The 24,077-nt window shown below is 60.6% G+C and overlaps 1 protein-coding gene across 1 annotated transcript in view; it reads right to left on the reverse strand.

The window, feature by feature from the left end:
* Window positions 1-1,130: 1,130 nt before the first annotated feature.
* The window catches only part of FOXK1 (forkhead box K1), a 63,650-nt gene continuing 40,703 nt past the window's right edge, over window positions 1,131-24,077 (reverse strand). Inside the window, 8 exon segments of the mRNA XM_053894116.1 lie at window positions 1,131-1,647; window positions 2,109-2,333; window positions 3,154-3,438; window positions 3,526-3,692; window positions 5,595-5,788; window positions 6,444-6,590; window positions 7,146-7,302; window positions 17,264-17,449. Coding sequence (XP_053750091.1) covers window positions 1,379-1,647; window positions 2,109-2,333; window positions 3,154-3,438; window positions 3,526-3,692; window positions 5,595-5,788; window positions 6,444-6,590; window positions 7,146-7,302; window positions 17,264-17,449 — 1,630 coding nt within the window. The 3' untranslated portion in view covers window positions 1,131-1,378.

Consider the following 24,077-nt stretch of genomic DNA (forward strand, 5'->3'; position numbering starts at 1 on the left):
TTCCTGCTGGACTTTTGTGCAGGGCCCGGTGTCCACCGTCAGAAAAACCAGTGCTGGGGCGGCCGGCCAAGTTTAGAGTCGCTTTTCACAGACCACTTGACGTTTCCTGAGAATGTTCTCCGAGAGGAGCTGAAGAGCTAGAACATGGACCCCAAACTGGGCTATAAACCAGGAGTGCGGCGGCCTCACCTCCGGCTGTGGTGACGGCTCCAGGAGGCACGGGGCGTCTGTGAGCGCAGGGCCTCGGCCCCGAGGAGCCTGGCGTCATTCGCTGGTCATGCGGCCAGGTCGCAGGCAAGACCGAGCACAGGAGCGGTGTGGCCCCGGCGCTGTGGGCACAGGACACGGCCTGACTTACAGCAGGAGGTACGTGTCGGGTGGTAAAGTGACCGCCACTTGCTGATGGTATCCGAGAGGTGCCCGCCAGCGCTGTGCGTCCCACGGCATCCAGGCACCGGGGCCTCAGGCCCACTGAAGACACAGGGCTCGCCGATTCCCGGTTTCGGGGCCTCTGGAAGAGGACCCTCGGCCGCTCCCGCCCACACAGCTTTCCGCCCCGAACGCCAGTCTGGGAGGCCGTTGATCTTTCTTGAAGTTAGCAGACAGAGCGGCAGGATTGACTCGTCACAGGATTAATGCCAGTAAGAAGCCCAGGCCTACGGCCGTCACGCTGTCCACAGACACAGACCTCACAGACACCTGCTTCCTTTCGTGTTTATCTCAGATTTGAGATGAAGCCTGAATCCCACCGTTCCAACAAAATAAGAAAGCCAAGCCTGAGCCCCGCACCCCAGATTAATGCCAATGCTTTCTGTGTCGCTACTTTAGGGAGAAAACCCCACGGGACGCTCCGGGCTCTGGCAGCGCCTGCCTTTCTCCTGCGCACTCCCAATCCGCCGCAGAGAGGACCCGTGCCGCTGCCGTCCCCTCCCTCGCACGACGGCCTCCGTCTGGGCCTCCGGGGGCCACGGGTGCTCCGGCAGCCTCGCCTCTGCTCGCAGCTAAGTCTGCCCGTGATCCATTCCTCCAGGCGCCGGGCCGCGGCCTCGTCCCCCACGCCCTCGGCCACGGGCCCAGGAGAGAAGACGGTGCAGGAGAGAAGGAAATAAAAACAAACAATTCCTGAATCATACAATCAGCGGTCTCAACTTGTTTATGTGTTTTGTTTTAAACCACAGCAGGGGCAGGAGACAGAACAGGGAGGACGAGTGCGTCCAGGTGCGGGTGGAGGCCGAGACCGTCCTGTCCGTTTGGCACGTGCGCAGGTCACCGTGGAGCCTTCTTGTCGCGGTCCGCAAGCGGCAGGGGGTCGGCGGTCAGGGCCTGGCTCCAGAATCCCTTATGGCGAGCGTCCCACTCGGCCCGTAGGCAGGCGTCGTCACTCCCCGGTTCCGGGTCCCTGCGGGCCGGCGGCCGTGATCACCCCGGCCTGCGCGGTCACAGTCCCACTGGGCTCCTCTACGCGCGACCTTTTGACCTCGGGCTCCCCGGTGGAAGAGGCGGCGGAGGCAGCGGTGGCCGGGGCGGTGGCGGTGGTGGCCGCGGCCGCCGCCGGCTCCTCGGGCCCCACCTCGCACACCCGCGTGACCACCACCGGTGTGGATGAGCTCGCCTGGGCCGCCAGGAGTTGTAGGGGGCTGGTGAGGGCTGGGAGCGGAGGAAAGAGAGGTGCGCGTTGGCGAACGGCTGAGGGCGGCACACGGGGAGCCGCTGCGAGAGGGCCAGGCCGACCACGCGGGCACCCGGGTCCCGGCCCCTCGCCGGCTGGGCCTCGAGGGCCGCGCCCTCCCCAACCCGACCCTGCTCTCGCCTGGGGGCCCTCCTTTTGCTGATCTCTGCGGACGCCCGGGGCCCCCGCCCCCTCCCTGCAGCTGCACCCCTGCTTCAGTTCCCGCCGGGACTCGCCGCCCACCTCCGGCTATTTTCCGACCCCACGGGTGTGAGCGCTGGGCCGTGAGGACTCTGCCTTCGGCAGGGCGCCGGCCCCGGCCTGACCGGCAAGCCCCCCGCGCCGAGGACACAGAGGGATCGACCGGACGTTCTCGCACGGCAGGCGCTCTGCGCAGAGCGACCGGGCGCAGAGGGGCAGGGGCCGGGCAGGGCCTCACCGTAAGTGCTGCCGGCTAAACTGTTGGTGGGGACCGCGTGCTTCCCGTTCTGAGTGACGGCCCGGACCGGTAGGTGGTGCTGCCCGATGGTCACCGGAGTGGCTGGCTGCAGGATGGTGACCGTGTGGCCGGGGACCCCCGGGGCCATCTGACTGGCTACCGTCTGGATGACGCGGCTAGCGGCGGGGATGGTGGCGAAGGCGATGGTGGGCTTCTCCTCCAGGCCTGCAGGAATACAGTGTGTGCGAACCCCGCGGGCCCGCCACGGCGGCCCACGCCCATGCCCACGCGAGCCGCGGCAGGAAGTCTGTTTACGGGGGGGGGATTGGACTGCGGCTTTAAGGCGGCGCTGGGGAAAACACTTTTCTCAAAAGAAAAATCCTACCGACGAAATACATTTGAAACGAGAAAAACGATGAATAGGGTTTTAGGAAAACACTGCCGGAGCCTGAACTTTAACCAACCCGAAACATAGAAACAGACGAAGGGACGGTATCATCTGGAACGAAAAGGTTTGCATCTGGAGTCACAGACTTCCTTCCCCAAAACGCCTTTGTCGTTATGACGCGATCGACAGGCGTGGGGGCTGCGAGAAGGAGGCCCCGGAGTCAGGCTCCCGCCAGCATCTTCCGTGCCACGGGCTGCATTCGCGAGCACCCGTTATTCCTTGGGCCCGACGTGCCTCCCGTAGGAACCTGTAGCGGTTTTTAAACGACTTCCAAGGACTCCCCACCGGGGGCCCCTGAGCAATTCTCCCCCCACCCCCCCACCCCGGCCACGGCCTCAAGCCCCACAGCCCCGCACCGTTTCCTCGGGGTCGCGTACACCCGAAGGCACGACCGCCGAGGAGGGTAAACAGCACGGATTTACAAGGACGCGCTCCCCAAGAAACCCGCAGCAGGGAGACAAGGAGGAGCAGGCTGAGAACCCTCGGCCCCCGGAGGGAGCGCATGTCCCCAGCACGTGGGCCTTCAGCCTCATAGCCCAGGCTGACGGGCGACCTTCCGGGCACCAGCCCGGCCCGGGGACCACACGACTGCCTCACCTCTTGTCTCGCTTCCCAGGTCCAGCACGGCTGTGCCCGCCGCTTCATGGGCGGCTCCTGCCGAGGCCTGGCCGGCGAGGATGTACCCGTTGGCGGAGCTGGCGGACGTGGTGACCACCCTGAGCATGGTGACAGGGGGAGCCTGCTGCACGACGTGGATGGCGTGGCCGGAGGGCTGCTGCGCCGTCACTATGGACGCGGGCATGTAGGCGACGGGCTTGGCAACCAGGCTGGACGGTCGGGGAGGCACGGTCATGATCACCGGCTGGGCGCTGACGGGAGAACCTGCACGGAGGAGGAGCACGGCCGCTGAGCCTGCGCACGCGAGGCCCGCTTCCGCTACGTCGCGTAAAGGCCCCAAACCGCTCTTACCGGGTGCGCTTTGGGAATACCGATACTCTGGAACGGAAGCTAACTTTGACCCGAAGTCAGGGTCGTGCGGCACGGGCGAGCCCTCTCGAGACAGGCACTCTGGGGTCTGCAGGCCGCTGGAGCGAGGGGACATCAGCCCAGGGTGGGTGGGCGAGGCTGGAGCACTCCTACGGAAGCAACGAGAGAACGGAGCGCGGCGGTAAGCACGCGGGCGAGGAACCAAGACGGCACCTGAACGTGAACGCCGGCGCATCCGCGTCTCACAAGTCACCTGCGCCAGCTTTTCCTGACGCTCTTCTGCTCTTGCGGAGAGTTTCCAGCACCAGCAACGATGCTGTCCGATACACGGAAAGGCAACCGGGCCCTGAACCCAGCGAACGGGAGGACGCCGCGTTATTCGTGGCTTCCCAGCAAAAGCCACGCTCCAGAGCATTTACTTCCTGAAAGGCACCCGCCAGGCTTCCGCAAAAGTGGCTCGGTGTTCCGTGTGAAAATCACGAGCTCTGCTGGGATGGGCACAAAGCCCCCACCAGGACAGAGGACACACCTACAGGCTATTCATCTCGCAGGAAAGGCCGCTCCCTCCGCCACCGTTCTCTTGGTTCAAAAACGGAGATCCCGTCCGGCTCCTGCCAGTGAGGCTGGCCCAGGACCGGCTACACAGCACGGGGACTCACGTCCCGCGAGCTGAGTCACAGGGTCAACACAAACCCTCAGAGGCAGGACGATGGGACTGCCTGGGTGCAGCTGGGGGACACGGCGGCCTTCACTCTGCATTCATTTATCACCATAAACTCCCTCGTGAATGGCACCCTGGTCTCCCCGGGCACAGACCTGGCACCCTGTCCGCCCCCCTGGGCCCCCAGTCTTCCTTGCTTCTCCCACCTGCCAGCTGGCTCGTCTGACTCCAACCCAGGCCTGGACCCCGTCTGCTCATTCCCATGCTCCAACTGGTGGTTGGCCTGGGTCCCTCCCAGTCCCCGAGGCTGCGACGGTCGTCAGCCCTCTCTAGCAGGACCTTACCCTGCACCAAGCGCACCCTGCTTCCTGCCCGCCTCCCACCCAGCTCTGCAGCCACGAGAGGCCCCCCTCTCCGTAACACACAGCTCACGCGGAGGCCGTGCTGGGCTGCCCTCCCGGCCTGAGGGTTTCCTGCCTGCCACTCCCCTGTGCCACGTCACGAGATGGCGTCCCCAACTCCCAGGGTGACCCTGGGGCAGGCCCGCCCCACGCCCTCCCACAGACACTCCTTATCGGGGTTTCCGGGCAGTGCTGGGCGCAAAAGGCCAGCCCCGTAACCACTGCCCCAGCTGGCGGACAGGCTCATCTACAAGTGAAACGTAGTGCTGGTCACCGCTAGGGTTTGAACTGTGTCCCCAGAAGCCACCAGTGCCTCAGAAGGGGGCCTTGCTTGGAGTCAACTCTTTACAAAAGTGACGGAGTTGGATGAAGTCACTAGGATGGTCCCCAGCTCAGTGACCGGAGCCCTCAAAGGGGCACTCTAGATGCACGCGCCCCGGGGAGAACAGGGCGGGATGATGCAGGAGGAGGTCGGGGTGATGCTCCCACAAGCCTGGGGGGCACCGGTCGTGGCCAGCAAGCCCCGGAAGCCGGGACAGGCCTGGAGGAGAGGACGCGACCGGCCGCCCCCGTGGCCTCTGGCCGCGGAAGCGTGGGACAAGGGCGGCTGACGTTTCCGTGGCCGGGCCTGTGGTACTCTCCCCACAAACTAACCCTTGTCACTCTCACAGAATTTCTCTCCATGTTCCCACCAAGCAACGTGGGATCCGGAAAATCTGAGCTCCGTTCAAACGTCCCGAATTCCGACCTCACCAACGTGACCATCGCCTTTGTTCCAATTCCTACTTCGGTCACAGCGTTGGCTGCTGAGAGCTGACAGGTCAGAGGGGCAGTGAGCTGTCCACTTACTCTGCTGTTACAGACCTCACCGGTCCTCAGACAGTCTCGCTCGAGAAATACAGGTGACAGGTTTAAAGTACCCAAGACGCTACTGTGACGAGCCGTCTGTGGAAGCCGGCCCCTGACCGAGGGGTGGCCCGGAGGCTTACCTGGATGACAGCGGCCCGAAGGGCGTGCGGAAGCAGGAGACGCCCCTCTGCCTCCGTTTCCGGAATGCCTGTTCCACGAGCTTCGCTTCTGAGGCGGGGTCTATTCGCCAAAAAGACCCCTTCCCGGGCTCCTCCTGGGAACGAGGGACTTTAATAAAGTAGCGGTTCAAAGAGAGGTTGTGTCGGATTGAATTCTGTGGACAAGCAGAGACATTCGCCAGTTAGCACGCGGCAAAACAAACTCCGTATCTGAATGCGACAGACACGAGACCAAAGATGATGGGACGGCCCGGAGGTGATGCCAGCAAGGGCGCTCCACAGGCCAGCAAGGTAAGTGTGTTTTACTGGCAAGTGCAAAGGCACGGTGGTAGTTTTTTTTCTATCAAAATCGAGCACAGCGTTCTTTCCAGAAAAAGTGAAACAGACAAGCCATAGGCCAGGAGTATGTCAAGTCTGAAACCTGTACTAAACCAAGTAGCCAGCGGGAAACAGCGACCGTGGGCAAAACAAGTGAGAGACACAGCTAAGTTAGGTCTGATGGTCCCCGTGCACGCGGGCCGCCGTCTGGGCCCACGTGTGCGCCCATTTCCAAAGTAGCCTGGGACTACGAGGGGTGGTCAGCGTGAAAACGTAACAAGGCATACGTATCGCCCCTCCCTGCTCTGGCCGCTGGAGGGACAGGAGACTATTTTGACTCCCAGGGGCTGTGGCTCATTGGAGACAGACCACAGGTCACCGACGAGGACGCCCCTGTACCGCTTTCGGGCTTTCAGAACACGACCCGCCCGTGGGCGCCCTTGTTCCGGGGCAGCGGACCCAGAGCCCGGCTTCTCGGGCTCGAGGCCTCACCTGCCAGCCTTTGTCAGCCGTCCGGTAGTAAGGGTAATGCTTGGTGATGTGGGCGTAGATGCCGCTTAGTGTTAGCTGCCTGTCCTGCGCTGACGAGATGGCCTGCACGATCAGCTGAGCGTAGGAGTACGGGGGCTTCGACTCGTCCTGAGGAGACAGGCAGCACGTGGTCAGCGCGTGGGCGGCTCCAGAAGGGCGTCCACGCCCCGGCCGCCCACGGCCCCTCCGGCAGGTCGCCCTTCCCACACGGACCGACGGCTACGGCGTGCCCGCCTAGCCCCGTCCCAGCGACCGCCACCCGCTTCCCCGACGAGCGAGCAGTGCCCCGCGCCTGCCCCACGCGGGGAAGACGCAGAAGTCTCTCACTTCCTCTACAAAAGGATTTCAAAACAGGTATCGGACGGGAAGGAGCCAAGATACACAGCTGTAAGGAAAAACTTGTCATTTTTCCTCAAAGACTAATTAAGTTAACACCCCGAAGCCATCCCGTCACGGGCAGACGGGACGAGGGCGAACAGTAAGGGGGTGCAGGGCGGGAGAGAGCAGCTCCCGCGGTGCCCAAACGTGCCGCCAGGAAGCGGGCTATTCCCGCAGCGCCCCGTCCCCCCCGGGGGCGCCTCGCTTTCACGCCGGCGCCTCCGCGCCCGCTCCGTGCCCCACGCCCGGCCGCCGCGCGGCCACATGCGCCGTGAGTCCCGAGACCTTAGGGCTGTCCCCTCCGGACGCGTCCGCCTGCTGCTCTGAGGCGGCCTTCGCGGCAAACTCTGCGGCCAGCTGCAGGTCTGAGGTCACGTTCTGAACAAAGCGGTAGCCGGAGGACCCCGCTCCGCGTGGACTGGCCGGGCAGGAGTTGGGAACGCTGCGGAGAGAAATGACACGTCCTAAGTTCTTGACCCCGAAAAGGACGACTGGCGGTGCAGGATCTCAGGACCTACCTGGGTGACGCAGGGGGACAGAAACTCTGACCCCCTTCTTCTCTACGTCATGTGACACGGCACCTCCCCTTTGATAAAGGCTGGACCAAGTGTGACTGGAGACAGTTCGTGTCCACGCACAGCCAGCGTAGCAGCAGTTTCTGCTTGCGGTGGGCAGCTGTGGGCCCTGATAGGCAGGTTTCCGGGACGGCCACCGGGTGGCTCCCGTCCCCACTGCAGACAGCCGGGCTGACCCTGCCCGTGGCTGCTGTCGGGCGCTCACGGGCCCACACGAGGGCGCTGTGGGCAAAGGCTGGGGAGCCGTGGCGTTCAGAGAGGGCGTGAGCACCTCTGGGTCGGGCCCTCCCCAGTTCCTCCGGAGCCACGGGCACGGCTTCGACCTCTGTCACTCACGTTGGCTGTGAGTGGAACCACCTATGGCCCAAGGCCACTCTCGTTCCCGGCGGGTCCCGAGTGGCTTGCAGGGCCCCCGGCCGCTTCCTTGCTGGAGCCCGCCCGGCCCGGCTCACCGGCGGGCTCTGGTCTCGTGAACAAGGTGGACTTTGGTTATCAAACTACAACAACATTCTCATTTTGAAAACCAGTTCTGTCATAAAATTTTCAGAGGCAACGAATGACACTGGGAGTGGGTGACAAGCCCAGGTAAAGGTGCCCCTGCTGGGACCTGACCAGACCACGGACGGGCCCCCGGCTTCAGGAGAGCTCCTGCAAAGCCAGTACCCCAGCAGGAACCATCCAGAAGGCCCCAGTTTTCTGAACACACACCATGTGCTCTGCCCCATTTCCCTGCCCGAGTGTCCTGCCCCTCAGTGTCCAGAACCTTCCTCCTCCCCCGGGCGCAGGACGGCAACCACCGGCTTATGGGTCTGTCTCCCTTTGGTAAAGGCAGGAAACAATTAAAAAAAAGCAACTTTTTCTTAATTGAATTTGGAACCAAATACACAAACCCCAAACTTACAACATGAGGCGTGAGGGGAAGACAAAGGAGGTCAAAAAAAAGCAACTTTTTCTTAATTGAATTTGGAACCAAATACACAAACCCCAAACTTACAACATGAGGCGTGAGGGGAAGACAAAGGAGGTCACTGGTGCCACGTTCACGTACTCGAAACCCAGCTGCTCAAATACAGTCACCGCACGTTGCACCACGCAACCCTGACGTGAGGACTTTTCCCGAAGGTTCTGCCCTGCACTCTGCCAAACGGTGCGGCAGCACAGAAGGCACCCGCCAAAGGCAGCCCCATCAACCCCACATCATTCCCAGACACGCTCCACGCCCCGTCTGGACCTGAACGCAAATAAAGCCAAACGGTGAACCTTCCTCCAGAGCACGAGGGACGAGACCCGGAAACATACCTCCCGGACACGGATTCACACCCGGCCGGGTGGCTGGTGGACCCATAACCGCGTGCCGCCCTCACAGTGGAGAGGACACACAGCGGCCCGTGGGCTTAGGCTCACGGGCTCCCGCCGCCCGTCCCAAGTCACCGTTTTGTAAAAGACTATAGAAAACTTGCACTGAACTCACTGAACTCAGAGAAAAGGCTGTCTGTCATTCACCAAAGAGAGATTGCAAATGGAAGTGACGTATAGGGTAGCAAAAGCAGGCCCATGAAAAGGAGAAGTGGGGGCGGCCCCATAGCACTTTCTACGGCGCCCGGCGGCTCGTGCTGGCCAGTGCTCCTGGGGGCACGCAGAGGGGCAGGTTTGGGCCCAGAGCTGCCCAGCAGGCCCGTCCCAGGCGGACGTGTGTTTGTGCGCACAGCCCTGCGGCCTCAGAGCAGCTAGCTCTTCTCCGTGAGCCCCAATCAGCTGTCCCCGCAGGCCGCCTCGGCCGAGAGGGCTGTGCCTGGTACCCGGCCGCCCTGATCTCACACCGCCATCTGAAGGGAAGGACGACAGAGAGAGGCCACGTGAGCTTAGGGAGGCCTCAGGCAGAGCAAAGTTCAGTTCAAGGACAGGCCTCAGAGGGGCAGGTGTGGGGTGGGGGCCTGGGGGCCTGGGCTTAAAGCCAGGCTCCCGCCCTGGGGAAACCCACCCAGACATTCAGAGTCCCATACCAGAGCTGGAGCCGACCCCACTGAAAATCTCCCTGACTACTAGCAAAATCTGGAAAGCATTCTCCTTCTTCTTCTTCTTCTTTTTTAAGTAGGCTCCAGGCCCAACATGGGACTTGAACTCATGACCCCCAGATCAAGAGTCGCGTGCTCTACGACTGAGCCAGCCAGGGGCCCTGGAAAAAGTTCTTAAAGTATAAACGCACTTGTGTATCTCTAGAGGGGACGGGACAGAGAGGACACGGTGGGGCCCTCCTCGGATGCCAGACTTCAGCAAAGAACTACTCCCTTGGTGGGGTGGGGGGGGGGGTGTCCCCAACTGCCCAGGAACACGGGACATCTGAATTTGAGCACTGGAGAGCAGCAGCGGAGTCCCAGCAGCCGTGACCTACCAGGCGTCACGTAAAACAAGTGTCTGTTGTTCCCGACCCGAGATTAAAGGTGGAAACGAAGCTGAACGTGCGTTTCAGTCCACTGCTCACCGACCCCCCTCTTATGGGAAAAGTGCTCCTGAGTCACATTTTTGTTTCAGGCGAGAGAGACTTAAGGTGCTGAGTGGCGGCCACCCTGGACTGGGGCCACTGTCTCGCCAGGGCAAACCCAGACTGGCTCTGACAGCCCAGGCCTGGAACGTCGACCTCTGTGACCACGCAGGTCACAGCTGCCGATGACACTGCGTCCTATGTTTACAAATACTGGAAAAGAAGGAACAGCCTGATGGGAAAGTGCATCTTACTGTGGCGATAAGAATTCAAGCTGAGAAAGACCAATCGGACAGGAGGCCAGCCCAGGAAGTCCGCACATGGAAGGATGTGGAGTGTGGCCTTGACCTCATCCCCAGAAAGGCACAGACCGCATTTATGAGCGGTGGGAAGGCTGCTAAGGCACTTTTGAGGGGCAAGGAAACGCTCTTAAAATCTTAAAAAGAGGATAAAAGGAAGTTCAATAAAGGATGGGAGGGGAGAGCCTTCCAGGAAGCTGGCGGGAGAGGTGGGAGAGGGGGTAAGGACACAAGCGGAGGCCCCCTGGCAACAGTAAGGTCGTCACGGACCCACGGAGTCTTGAGCTCAGAGGGCAAACGGCAGGTCCAAAAGGGTCAGCATCCAGAGGGGCACCGGACTCGTTAACAGCGACACTCAAAGCCAGAAATGACTTTAAATTCCGAGGGAAGAATGTGTCCCACTGAGAATTCTCCACATAGTGCAACCAAGAAAAACGATGATTTCCTACATTTACTTGTCCTGTACCCCTTCCCAGGAAGCAACTGGGGGACGTTCTCCGCTAAAAGCAAGGAGCAGGTTGGGGAGACCTGCTGGGCACAGGGAGTCAAGGTCAGAGGTGCCCCAGGCTGGGTCCAGGTGGAGGGAGCCCGGGCTCCTGAGGAAGAACCCGGCAGGTGTGAGGGCCGCGCGGGGCAGAGGGTGGCCGTGCTGGGCACAGGGACGTGGAGACAGCACCAGACACAAACTCCCGGCAGAACCGCCAACGCCCAGACAGGGCACGGTGGGGGCTGGGGCTGCCACCGGCCCACTCAGAAAGCACCGCTGCCCACTGCACCCACAGCCCTGGTGCCATCCTCTCGGGAGCACGGGGCGGGCAGGCACGACAGAACCCCTATTTCCAGCTAGGAGGTCAACGCGGCACACGCCGAAACCCGAGAAGCCAAGAGAGCCGCATCGCGGACCGCGCAGAGGTAAGCAAACCGGCAGGGCGCTCGGGGTGGGGGCAGGACGGCCACGACGGTGCCACCGCAGTGGGCCAGGCCAGGCCAGTGCTCCTGTCACCACGTGCGGAACGCTTCAGTTCGTCTGCCACCTCACGTCCTCCCCGGATAAAAACCAGCTTTTTGAAAGCTTAAGGGAAATCAGTTAGTGCCGGCACCATCCCTGCGGGCACCAGCCAAACACCATGCTCGCCCGCCGTACAGTCTGCTGGGCCTCGGTTTCTGATCTGTGAGCGGGGACGGCAGCGCCTGGGTCTCCCAGCGTCACGGTGGACACGAAGGGCAGACGCGCGTCCAACCCTCAGCACGCCTGGCGTGAGCGTCGGTAACAGTTCCTGTTTTCATTACTGTTCTTAAAATCTTGTGGCTCGTGACTCTTGAAGAGCCTATTTTATTTCACTTTTTTTTTTTTTTAGAGAGAGAGATGGTGTGCACTCAAGCAGGAGAGGAGCAGAGAGAGAGGCAGAGAGGGAATCTTATTAGGCAGGTTCCACGCTCAGCACGGAGCCTGACGTGGGGCTCGATCTCACGACCCTGGGCTCATGACCTGAGCTGAAATCAAGAGTCAGACGCTCAACCGGGGCGCTGGACGACTCAGTCAGAGAAGCGTCCGACTTCGGCTCCGGTTCACGAGTTCGAGTCCTGCATCAGACTCCGTGCCGACAGTGTGGAGCCTGCTTGGGGTTCCATCCCTCTGCCCCACCCTCCCCCACCCTCTCAGAAATGAATAAACGTTAAAAAAAAAAGGCCGATGCTCAACCAACTGAGCCCCCCAGGCACCCCAAACAGCGTACCTTAAACAAAATAACCAAATCTGAGAAATTCACTGCCTCAGCGTAAGATGCGCAGCTGACTCGGAAAGCGAGACCACCGGGCATGGCCCCTGAGAGGAGGACACCGGAAAGGGCTCGGATGTCGCCCGGGAGGGAACTCACAAAACACTCGTGCGGCCCCTGCGGTGTGGCGACGCGGAAAGGCTCCCAAGACCCGGCGCGAGAGGGGAAAGGGTCGTGCGGAGGACACTGGGCCGCACGGGGCCTTCGTGGGGGGGACCGACCGCCAGCAGCCCCCATGAGAACGTCTGGAGCGGGTGCACGCCGCGCCCCCGTCCCGGGAACGCCGGTGCGGGGAAGCTGCGCTCCCAGAGATGTCTGAGCTCCGCGTGACGCTTAACGGCACTGCTGTCACCTGCAAGACGTGAAAGAACCGGCGAAGAAAATCCAGAGGCCAGCTTCTGAGACCTGTCTTGTCGATTCAGGTAAACGCAACGCTGTGAAGTCCTGGGAAGCGACCTCAAGGGCCCGCCTGGTTTCTGCAGCGCGTTTTGCCCCGGTGCCCAGTCCGCGAACCGGCCCGAGTTGCTCCTCGGCCGGGACTTAACCAGGTGTGCACGTCCCAGGGGCGGCCCGGCTCGAGCGGACCTTGCGGGGAGGCCACCCCCACGTCCCCCTCAGCTGCAGGCCTCCGGCTCCTTCCCGCTTCCTGCTTCCCAGCGTGCGAGGCCTGGGCAGGGCCCTGTCCCCAGGTCACGTGCCCGCGGGAGCAGCAGCACAGCAGGCCGCCTATGCACACGGCCCTTATGCACACAGCCAGCCTTTATGCACACGGCCGGCTGGGGCCGGGATTAAGCGTGAACCTTCAAAGGGCCCCCCCTGAGAACCGGGAAACGGCCACCCTGGGAAAGACAAGAACTTTCTCTCGACATGTTGGAGCCCGAACACACCCTGGCCCCGATTTCGGCCGAAGGGAAAACATAAAGTACGGGGAGGGCCCACCTTTCTGTGTGGATGAACCAGTTTTATCTCCCTGGAGTTTTCAGACAGGGAAAGGTGGGGGTGTGAGGTCCACAGGTACAGGTGCTCGGAGGTCAAGTGGCCTCCAGATGGGCCACAGGGGACAGGGCTCCCCGACCGGCGGGCCAGGATCCCTGCTGGCCTGAGTGGAGAGCCACACTCACCCGCAGGTCGTGCCGGAGCACGTGCAAAGGCTGTGGCGGCAAGCCGTGACTGACCGTGACCCTGACGCAGGAAACGTCACCCCAAGGAAGGGCCCGAGTCTGCCTTTCTCCCGGGGACGGAGAGCGGCCGAGCTCTATCCAGTGACGAGGTGGACTGGCGATCGAAGACCACGGTTAAAGGTGGTTTCGTTCTGAAACCAGCAGCTTAGACTCCGCCAGACTCCACAAAACAAACTGCTCTGGTTTCCGTCTCGACCTTGCAAAAGTTCAAGAAGCGCCTTCTTAAAGGGACAGCTCCTGAGGCTGGCTCTCGGTGAAGACTAGCCCCTCTCCTCCTGCGCTGCCTTTTCTCTGGCTTCTGGTCGGCACGTTCCCCAAAACTCAACTCTGAGAGCCTTTTTTAGACTGGTCTCTCGCTTTGTAAAACCCAGAAAATGATTAACCAATTTCTCCTGAAAACACCACTTCTTTGCAAAGCAGAAAAAAAAGTCAATAAAATGTTGCTGAAGACAGCAGAATTTATTTCAAAGAGCTTCATTCATTTTCTGGGTGGAGTACATCAGCACAAAAAAAAAACACACACACACACACACACAAACCACCCCACACAACACAAACAAACGCCCAAAAACAAAGCAAAAACCCAACCACAGGCGCACCACACCCCCTAGCCAGCAGGGGGGTGGGGAGGGAAGCAGAAAAAGGCCAAACAGAAAGGAAGGCAGGCGGGGTCCAGAGGGCGGGGCAGGGCTGTTTATTAGCAAGAATCGAGAACGTTCCTACAGGGACTGCCTCTCACCACTCCACTTGGAAAACCTTGGAGGAGACAGGGGCTCTGGCTGGGCAGGGTGCTGGAGAAACCAGGTCCAGGGGGGAAAGCAACCCAAACAGAGGCCCCCAGGCGGCCCGGGCGGGCGGGGATCCAGGCACACAGGCCAATGGCGCGAGCGGGGACACAGGCACACCAAACTAGGAGAAGAGGAACCTCTCCTCCTGCTGTGCTGTCAGGAGGGACGGGGGCTGTGACGGCTGCTCACTCAGGGCCCCAGGCTGACAGCCGCAGCCTCGTCCCCTACCCGCCACCCCCCCGCCCCCGCAGCTGCAGGGAGGGGGCATCCCAGGGAGGAGGGGAAGGGTGGCTGGTGTTTGTAAACATGAGGCTCCACCCCGGCACTGGCCAAAGTTGAACAGGATCTTGGCTAGCAAAACCACAAGGGCCCCGAGGTTTCTAAACACTCGATTGGATTCCGCGGCGCTGAGATAAATGAATGTAAACAGAAATCCTTTCTGTGATACTTTAAAGGCCAAAAACGGAGAGGGCCAGTCCCAAAGTGACTACTTTCTCCCCCAAATATCCTGCCAGATGAAAAAGAGAAGCAGTCTCTCCTGGGGGTGGGGACACAGCCACCGGGGCCCAGCCCAGGACCCTCAGGAGCCTGTCTTAACCGCTCCACTGCTCCGGGAGGGACCACCTCCCTTCTGACACAGAAGCAAAGTCAGCGCGCGGGCTTGAATAGCTTCCCCGGGGGGCTACTGCGTTCATGTGGAACACGACTGGAAAAGACATGTATTTTCTGAAGCCCTCCAGGTACAAACCAGCACATTTTTCTTCCTTCAAAAGCATCCATTTGGCTGGCTTGTGAACCGATTATCAACAACCCCGCGCCCAAGGCCCTCCGCGGCCCCACCCCACGGCGGGACCAGCCCTCGGCTGCCAGCAGCGTGGGCGCGAGACAGCCTCGGCCGCCGTGCCCACCGCTGCGTCGGGGGCAGCTGGGTGGAGGTGTCAGCCGTGTTACGTCCCTGCATCAGCGTCAGGGAGACGTAATTCGCCCGTCCGGAGCGTACAATTCAGTGGTTCGGGGCGTGTTCCCACGCCGCGCAATCCTCACCGCTCTCCGATTCCAAAGCACTTCTGTCACCCCAGAAAGGACCCCCGGGACGGGTGGCAGGCCCCCGGCAGCCCCCCGTGTTCTCCAGATCCGTCCGTTCTGGACGTCTCCTGCCAAGGTTGCATCTGCCTGTTTTCACGGGCCACCCGCGTCATACCAGCTTATCGGTCCCTCGCTCCTCGTTTGCGGCCAGGTAACGCTCCGCGGTAAGGACACTCCTCGTTGTACTCGTCCACCCCGTAGCTGACAGACAGCCGCGTCGTCTTCCCGTTGGGGCTATTATGACTCACGGTGCCCTGAGCCCTCGTGTGCAGTGTCTGCCCGGACCTCACGCTCCACCGAGTCGCCAGGTCACGTGGTACGTTGTGAGGCGGAGCCAGTCTGTTTCCCAAAGCGGCCACGTCACTTCACGGCCCGTAACCTTTTCAAATCTCGGTATGAACTACACACATACGAGTCAGCGTAGGAACGTTTTCGTAGTGGGAGCATAAAACTCACGTTCTAGGGGCGCCCGGGGGGCTCAGTCAGTTAAGTGTCCGACTTCGGATCAGGTCATGACCTCACGGTCCGAAAGTTCAAGCCTCACCTCGGGCTCGCTGCTGTCAGCGCAGAGCCCGCTTTGGATCCTCTGTCCTCCCCCGTTGGCTGTCTCACTTTCTCTCTTTCTCCCTCTCTCCCTCTGGCCCTCCCCTGCTCATACACTCTCTCTCTCTCCCAAAAATAAAACAACTTTAAAGAAAAAAACCCACGTTCTAGGTTAAACTCAAGTGAGCTGTCTGAAAGAACAACGAGATCACGCGCCCAATGGTGGGTTTCAGAACGGGGCCATAGGGCCATTCTAGAAAGCTGGAAGGAGAGGAAGAAGAGGCAGCCTCCTTGTAGAGCTGCAGGACGAGGCTGAGACGGGGCAGGTGTGGACGGCGCTGAACACAGGACCCAACACACACGTGGTTCTCCCGAGCCTGCAGATCTGGCCTCAGCGACGACCACCCCCCCCCACCCCCCCCCCCCACCCCCACCCCCTGTTGCTCCCGCTGACTGGGTACACGGCCAGAAGCAGAACTCAGGTCCCAGCCTTGGGTTCTAGGCCAGGCCAGGTTCAACGCTGCCCCTACCATCCTCTCCGTAAGAGAAAGACACACCTGCTCGCTGGCCCTGCAGGCAACGCGCTCGACGCCAGCTCAGGGCAAACGGTTCCCAGCTCGCGACCGACACGTCCCAGCAGGAAGACAGAAGGCGCAAGTGGGGCATGATTCTTACACGAAGGCCGAGTGGCACACGGCTCCAGAACCCAGGCCCGCCAGAGTGTGGCTGCGTGGCGAGGGAAGGCTGCCGGGACGGCAGAGCGCCCACCCGTGCCGCGGCGGTTTGCAAAGTGTGGCTCAGAGGCACCCCTGAGGATCCGAGACCCCGCCGGGAGGCCTGTGAAAGCAAAACCATCTTCGCAGCAAGACGAAGCCACAACCTGCCTCTCCCAGGGCTGACACAGTCACCAAGGCGGCAGCCGCGGGGGAAGGTACCGGTGCGGGAGCCGAGGCACGGCACCGAGGACACGGGGGTCACTGCACCTCTGGGGCCACACACGCAGCGAAGAAGAAAAAGAAAGCGAGTTTCGCTGAAAATGTCCCTAATGAAGCAGCCAAGTACTCCATTCAACCTGTGTTAAACGGTGACCCTCAGACACGTCTTTCACTGGGCTTTGTGACGACACAGCAGAGGGCAGGACCTGAGTAGCACAGCGAGTCGAGAGCCCGCCCCGCCCCTCTGTGCGTGATCCCCCACGGCCTCCCCCCGAGGGTCCTCTGTGCACCGCGCCACGGACGAGAGTCCTGAAACCTCACCAATAGAATCGAGAAAAACAAAGTTCCAATCCTGGTACGCACAGGCGACTTCGCAACGTTTTCAGTCTTTAAAGAACTCACACCCGTGCCTGTTTTCACGCAAGCCCTGAGTCCACACGGCTGCCGCCTGAAAGAGTGAGTCAAGAGGCAGTGACTCCTCCCTCACCAGACGAGAGAATTCTCCAGACGGGTTCTGTAAGGAGTCAGGTCCCTCGGACGCACTTAAAATAGTTTCAAAATTTCCAGCCACGCCCCGCTTTCCAGAGAGACACAGGATGCTGTAGGAGACCTGGGTGACCCGCGTCACCGTGCTCTTTCCCAGACAGACTGTCAGGGCGCAGGGACCCTGGTCCTGTGGCGGGGACCGCGTGGCCAGGGCTCGCGGCCCGCGGACAGGCCAGGGCAGGCCGCTCACCTGATGGTGCCGGTCGGGGAAGGGACGGGGCTGACCAGGCTGCGGAGATCCGGCTCCGGAATGTGAATCTTCAGAGGGGAGATCTGCGGGTAGAGGGGCCGGAGGGGAGACGCCGGGGCCTCCTCCTGACGGTACAGCGACGTGAACTGGATCTTGATGGCCGTGCTAGGGAACCGAAGGGTGCACCTGCAAGGGAAGGGGGAGCACACGTCAGCGCGGGCGAGATGCGGAGGAGGGCGGAGAGTCGGGGGGGGGGGGGGAGGGTTCTGGATCGCCAGGTAACGGAGCCCCCACCGTCCGTCACTCTGGGTTCACAGAGCGAACCAGAAATCCTCTTTCTGTCGCGGTCACGGACACTCGCTGACGCGGATACGGGTTCTTCTTTCCCTGCACGTGTGAAGAGAGACACAGACCCCGACGGGGCCCCAGCGGAGCTTCGGACACACAGAGCCACCTCCCGTCCCCTGGGATGGCCACAGGGGGACCTGAGGGGGGTTCACTGGCTCGCAGACAACGCCCGTCTGCAAACTGAGAAGCCATGGTCACCGTTCACACGGCGAGCTGACACACAGACGCCCACGCTGCGGCTGCGAGACGCTGCGAAGCGTGACAGAAGTGGCAGGGCCCCCTCCCCAGGCTGGCGGGAGCCTCACGGAGAAACGGGACCGTGGGCCGGACTTTGGGCCCCGGTTCTCCTGCGGGCAGGTGACTGCGCGCAAGCAAACCCAGCCTCGCGCATCCCAGTCAAGCCCCGTGTGCCCCCGCGCGTGTCACAGGAACCCAGGGTGGCCTCCTTCCGAGAAACGTCTGCCTTTAAAATCCAGACATCACTCATCCAGCGCGCCCTCTGCCTTCTAGACGGACGGGCCCTCAACAAGTCACAAACAGAAGCGAAGACCCAAAGGGCCAAAGGAGGGCAGGCTGCCCGCACACCCCCGCGGCAGTCTCGCCGGCGGCAACTGCTTAGAAAAGGCTCTTCGGGAAAAGCAGGGGGTGCGGCGGGGGGGCTGGAGGCGGCACACGTGGGCTCCCACCCCCGACGCGCGCGCCACAGTCTCGGAGAGGCGTTGCCGTCGCGCCAAGCGAGTCACAGCTCGGGCGCGGGTCAGGGTCGCCCCGGGGGCAACGGTGCCGGGCCACCGCCGGCCGGCTGCCGGCCCCCTCCTGCCGTACTTCCGGCTCGGTACCCGCGTTTACGCAGCAAATACAACTCCAAACTGCCATGGACGCGGCCGACGCCCCCTTTTCCTCTCAGTCAAGTAGTTTTTAAAAAGCGAGATTTAAGCACAGGTCAAAACAGGTCCTGAGACCACGCGAGGCCGCGAACGGGCCCGCTGCGAGCCCACAGGTACGCCTGGGCCTTGCACCGGGGAGGACGGCTTCTCGCGAAAGACTCAGCGACGCAGGCAGGCATCCGCTCTGACGGCCAAGCTGCCTGCGCCTCACGGGGGAGACCGGCAGCAAACCGGCCCGACCGGCCGGGACCCATTCTTCCAGAGACACCTGGGCGCAGGGGCTGGGCGTCTCGGCAAAGGCGGGGAGACCCCGCAGCCGGGCCGCAGACTCCCAAGACTCTGACCCACAGGCGCCAGGTCTGTATTTCCGAACCTAAAACCAGAACGAGGGGATTCTGACGCGGTTTCCCGCTCCCGGGCTGATTGTGGGGGATGCGGTCTAAACGCCAGCACGTCAGGGTGGGGGTGGGGGCGGTCTGTCCCGTCACGTCAACATCGCCCCCGCGGTTCTGCCTAAGGCCACCCGCGGCCATTTCAAAATATTCGGTAATCTTCTTCTTGCAAAAGCCACGGTTTGAACCGTTTGATGTCGCTTCCACGTCCCTTAGCTCTCCCACAACCCAACAGACGTTTCCTTCATGGGTATTTTGGCCAGGAAGGTACGTCACACCTTCTCCTATGACGATGAGGCCCGTGGTGTCTCCAGACCTGGAGTCCTGTCGGCTTCTGAGGGCACAGAGCCCACATCCGTCCCAGCTCATGCCCGAGGGTGGGCCGCCGTCCCCGAAACAGAGGGGGGAGGAAGGAGCCGGAACCGGGAATGTGGCCGAGGGCTCCACACGCGCACACCCCCGTCCTGCAGGGTTGGCAACGGAAGCGATGACGAGGAACGTTTACAGACAGCTTCTCCGTCCTCTCCTGTCCCTTCCTTCGGCAGCTGCACATCCTCACAGCGAGGGGCTGCCACCCGCCAGCAGGGCGCGCGGATGGAGTTCCGTGCCCCGCGCCGCGAAAGCCCCCACGCTAACAGGAGATCAGAGCGAGATCAGAGTGTACTAGAGTCGTCCGGGCAGCCAGAGGGAGGATGTGGCTTTGGCCCATGACAGAGGTCACAAGGCAGAGGGCGATGTCAGGAACAGGGCTTCGGGGGAACACAAGAGCTGGGGGCGCGGGATCCCTGGACCCGGAACAGGAAAGCCAGGCTCCGGGCGGGAGGGTCTGGCCCGGGGCTACACCACTGCGGGACCAGAGGGCGAGTCTCAGCAGGTGATGGAGGTGCCCAGCGAGGGCAGCACTTCCGGGTCCGCTGCAGGAGAGGTGTCGGGTGGTGGGCTGACACACGGGGCCAACGCGAAGGAAGAGGGTGATTTAGGGCCTCACCTCACCTCCAGGGAGCTCAGTGCCCTAACCTCTACGGGGTTCGGTGTTCTTGGCCTACAAAAGCAGACGCTTCGAACAGAAGAGATGATCTCTTAGGCACTTTCCAGCTCAAAAACCAAAGGTTCCAGATAACACGCGCACGGGTGGACTTCTCAGTAAAACAAAACACAACATTTCGTGGGTCAGGGATTTCGGTCAGCAAATTCGTGGCGAAATCGAACACCATCCAGAACTGATTCAAACAGGGCAATTTCCTACCGGAAGAGTCATTTCCAATTAGGGTTTAACAATAAACATTTTCATATTATTTGCTGTAACAGCTATTTCAAAAGCAGCTCCTGACTCGCTCCTCCAAAAATTATCCCGAGGCAGACTGTCTCCTACCTGGGAGAAACACCAGGAAGCTACGTAATTTTAAACAGACATCTCCCCAGGGTGCTCCCGGGTTCGCCAATTACTTCTCTCCCTACAAAACTTTCATTCTGGGTTAGGGCCCTAGTTGGAGTTTTAATGAGCATGTTTTGTAATTAAAGCTATTCTCTTGGAGCTGTTTCCCTTTCGATCTCACCCCAACCATACGCTGCACACCTGCCTTCAGTGCCCGGGACCCCGACCGCAGGTAAGCCTGTGTGTCTAGAACTCACTAGAAATCACCGCCCCGGCCTGCAGCACAGCTCTGCCAGGGAAGCGCCTACCTGGGAGGGCCAGCCCCTCAGATCTCCCCATAGCATCCTTGTCCTGATGGACAGAGACAAAGCGGGTGGGTGGCGGCCTAGGGCTGGGGGGAGGGGTGGGGCGGGGGAGCCGGCTTGCAGGGGTGGTATAAACCTTCTAAAATTGATTATGGCAGGAGCTGCCCACCAGACTAAAAACCACTGAACTGGACAATTTAAGTGGGTTAGTTGCGTGCTATGTGAATTGTAGCTCATTTGAGCTCTTCTGAAAAAATGTTCTTGCCCTCGAGCCCTCATGCTTGGGGTCTGCCCCAGGCTCGCAAAGGTCCTGGGGCCATCTGGGCGCCAAAGGCTCCTGGGTGATGCCTTGCTTCCCCGGAAGCGGCCCTATTCAGCATCAGGTCAAAGATCACAGCACGGAAGTCTGGCTCTGCTGCTGCTCAAGCTCGAATGAGCCTAAGTGATTTGGGGGGCCCGGGGTGCTGACTTACCCTCACTTCTGCCTGGGCCTTACGTGGGAATCCCACTGAGTGCCCCAACAGCCAGGAAATTGTTGCAGATGAAAGTGGCTCGTTTAATCCTCACCGATACAAATATAAGTACCATGGTCTTCATCTTAGACCCAAGAAATAATCAGAAAGAGAAGGAAGTACAGGTGAAAGCTTCCAGAAAAGGGTTTTTTTTTTTTTTTTTAATTTTTTTAAAGGCAATAGAGATTTCATCTCCAGAGCCGTTACTGCCCCCACTCCCCGGGGCCCGCCTCTCGCCCCACCGTGTCCCCGCAGAGAGGGTGACCCACAGAAACACTCCTGGGCATCTCACAACGAGCAGGCAAGGACATCCCACGCTGCAAACGAATGACTGAAATTCTGCAGGCCAACCAGGGCACCCCCAATCTTTCTCACACCCCCCAGCGGATGGCACAGGGGGCAGACCCGGCGTCTGTGGCCCTCGTGAAGCCCATCGGACAAGGAACCTGCCAGCTGACCACCCCGGCACTCGCGGCAGCGGTCAGCGGTCAGCGTGAGCACCTCGCTCTTAAACGTCGACAGGGAGGGACAGACATCTGGGAAGCATCTGCAACAGGAAGCCAGGGACCAGACAACTGGGGGGCCCAGAGGAAGCAGATAACTCAGGAGCAGAGGGGAAGGCAGACCACCTGTGTCTCCCAGCTGCCCAAGGGCTGAGGGCCCCAAAAGGCACCCCCTGGACAACCAGACGTACACAGAAAATAAATCTTGGGAAGGAAGGCTGGATGAGATGGGAAGTCACCTCCCGAAAAGACAAAGACAACTGGTGGCTCAGGCCGGGAGGTTCACATCTGGACAAGACCCACTCCTCAGAGAAGCCCTTTCAGGAAGCTACGAGGAGGAAGGCTCCGGATCCCACAACACAGACCGTGGCCTTCGAACCGCACCTTGCTTCCCGGCCATCACAGAACCCAGAGCTTGCTGCAAGGCAGCTGGGGACGTCCCCAAGTTTAATTCCAAACACAGGCACTGTTTCACCAGCAGGAAGTGAGGACACGAACGTCAGAAGCTGGAGGCTGTGCACCTTCCCCCGCGGCAGCGGACAGCGGGCCCTGTGCGACGGAGCCTGCCACCGTGACCGGACACGTGGGGACGTGCAGCGTCGGTGTCCGCGGGGACGCCCAACGTACAGGCTGCAGCACTGGGAAGGGCCCAGGCTTTCTCACCGGGCTAGAGAATGGGGAACCAGGCTGCTGAGCCTCGAGCTTCGGGGCCCCCGGGATGGAGCAGACAGGCCCACGCCTGATACCAGTAACTGAAAGACCCGTTTTCCAGGATGAAACCTGGCACCGGAGGCCCCTGCCGTGGTCCCTGGACGCGGATAGGACCCGAGCAAGCAGCCGGGGCGCCTACCGGGCTTCTGCGGAAACTGCAGCCCAACAAGCCACAAACCCGGCCCGCGAGGTGCGACCTTCCCACCCCGCCCTGCATCAGGTGGGACGGGCCACTAGGAAGTGCATCAGCTCCCGGGCCCGCTGCAGACGGGGCCAGGGAGGCTGGTGGGCAGAGATCCTTCCAGAATGCAGATGGAGGGTTGGGCCCTGTGGGGCACAGGCTTGGAGAATGTCCGTGACCGGTGAGTGGGTTTCCTGCTCTTCTTTTTCCCAAATAAGAGCTGGGATCACCTGGAGCGCCCTGACAGAGGGACGCGCTTGTCACCAGAGATCCTGGATTTTACGGGCTGCAGTCACCGAGGGGGGCTTGGGGCTGACTCCTGTAACGGTGGGGATGAGTGTTTTTATGTTGGAAGAAGGGACATAAGCATGTGGGTGGTCAAAAGGTGGACTATGACAGCGACAGCCAGTCCCCTGGACACACGTCCTCTCTTGCTCTTACGGTGAACTAGCTGGACAGCTGTGCACACTTCTCTGCCTCTCCTGCAACCAAGGGACTGTGCTGGTCAGTGGGATGTGAAGACTTACGCCCTGAAGAGGAATAGTGTCGCCACTTCTTCCTTTCCCCTTGGCCACAATGCCAGTGTGATGGCAGGAGCTGCAGCAGCCATAACGGGCCATACAATAAATGGACATCGGGTAACAGGACAACATAACAGAAAAGAGCTTGGAGCTGCTGTGTCAGCTTAGATTAAGACTGTTACGTGCAAAAAATAACCAGCTTCACCCTGGGTTTTTTTTCAATGTTTAGTTTTCAGAGAGAGAGAGAGCACAAGCAGGGGAAGGGCAGAGAGAGAGAGAGGGAGGGAGGAAGGGAGGGACAGAGCACAAGCAGGGGAAGGGCAGAGAGAGAGAGTGCACAAGCAGGGGAAGGGCAGAGAGAGAGAGAGAGAGAGAGAGAGTGTGCACAAGCAGGGGAAGGGCAGAGAGAGAGAAAGAGAGAAAGAGAGAGAGAGAGAGAGAGAGAGAGAATCTGAAGCAGTCTCCGGCTCTGACCTGTCAATACTGAGCCTAACACAGGGCTCAAACCCAAGAGCCCAGAGATCATGACCGGAGCTGAGGTCGGATGCTTAACTGACTGAGCCACCCAGGTGCCCCAATGTAAGTTTAATTTTAAACTAGCTTATTTATTCACTCTTTTAAAAAGTAATTTTTAAGAGATTTTATTAAAATATTTAAGTTTATTTGAGAGAGAGAGAGAGAGAGAGAGAGAGAGAGAGAGAGAGAGCATGGGGTAGGGGCAGAGAGAGAGGGAGAGAGAGAGTCCTCAGCAGGCTTTGCACTCAGAGCCTGATGTGGGGCTCAAATTCACAAACCATGAGATCACGACCTGAGCTGAAGTCAGATGCTTAATGGACTGAGCCACCCAGGCGCCCCAGCTTCACCCTGGTTTTTTGACCTTAGTTAAAAAAACCAAAACTACACCCTAACTCTAAACAGCTAAAGAGCTCTCTAATAGGAACCACTGTGCAAACTATGCCGTGTACTCATGGACGAATGTCACGCGGCCATTTTAAAGGACGCTTTTCATCACCGCGCACCTCTGGGCAAATCTCGAACGCATCCGCCTGTTCTCCCCATCGAGGAGAGCGGGGTAGCTA

Source organism: Panthera pardus, unplaced genomic scaffold (genome assembly GCF_024362965.1).
Source record: "Panthera pardus isolate Hobbes unplaced genomic scaffold, ASM2436296v1 HiC_scaffold_4, whole genome shotgun sequence".
In the NCBI taxonomy this organism is placed as follows: domain Eukaryota; kingdom Metazoa; phylum Chordata; class Mammalia; order Carnivora; family Felidae; genus Panthera; species Panthera pardus.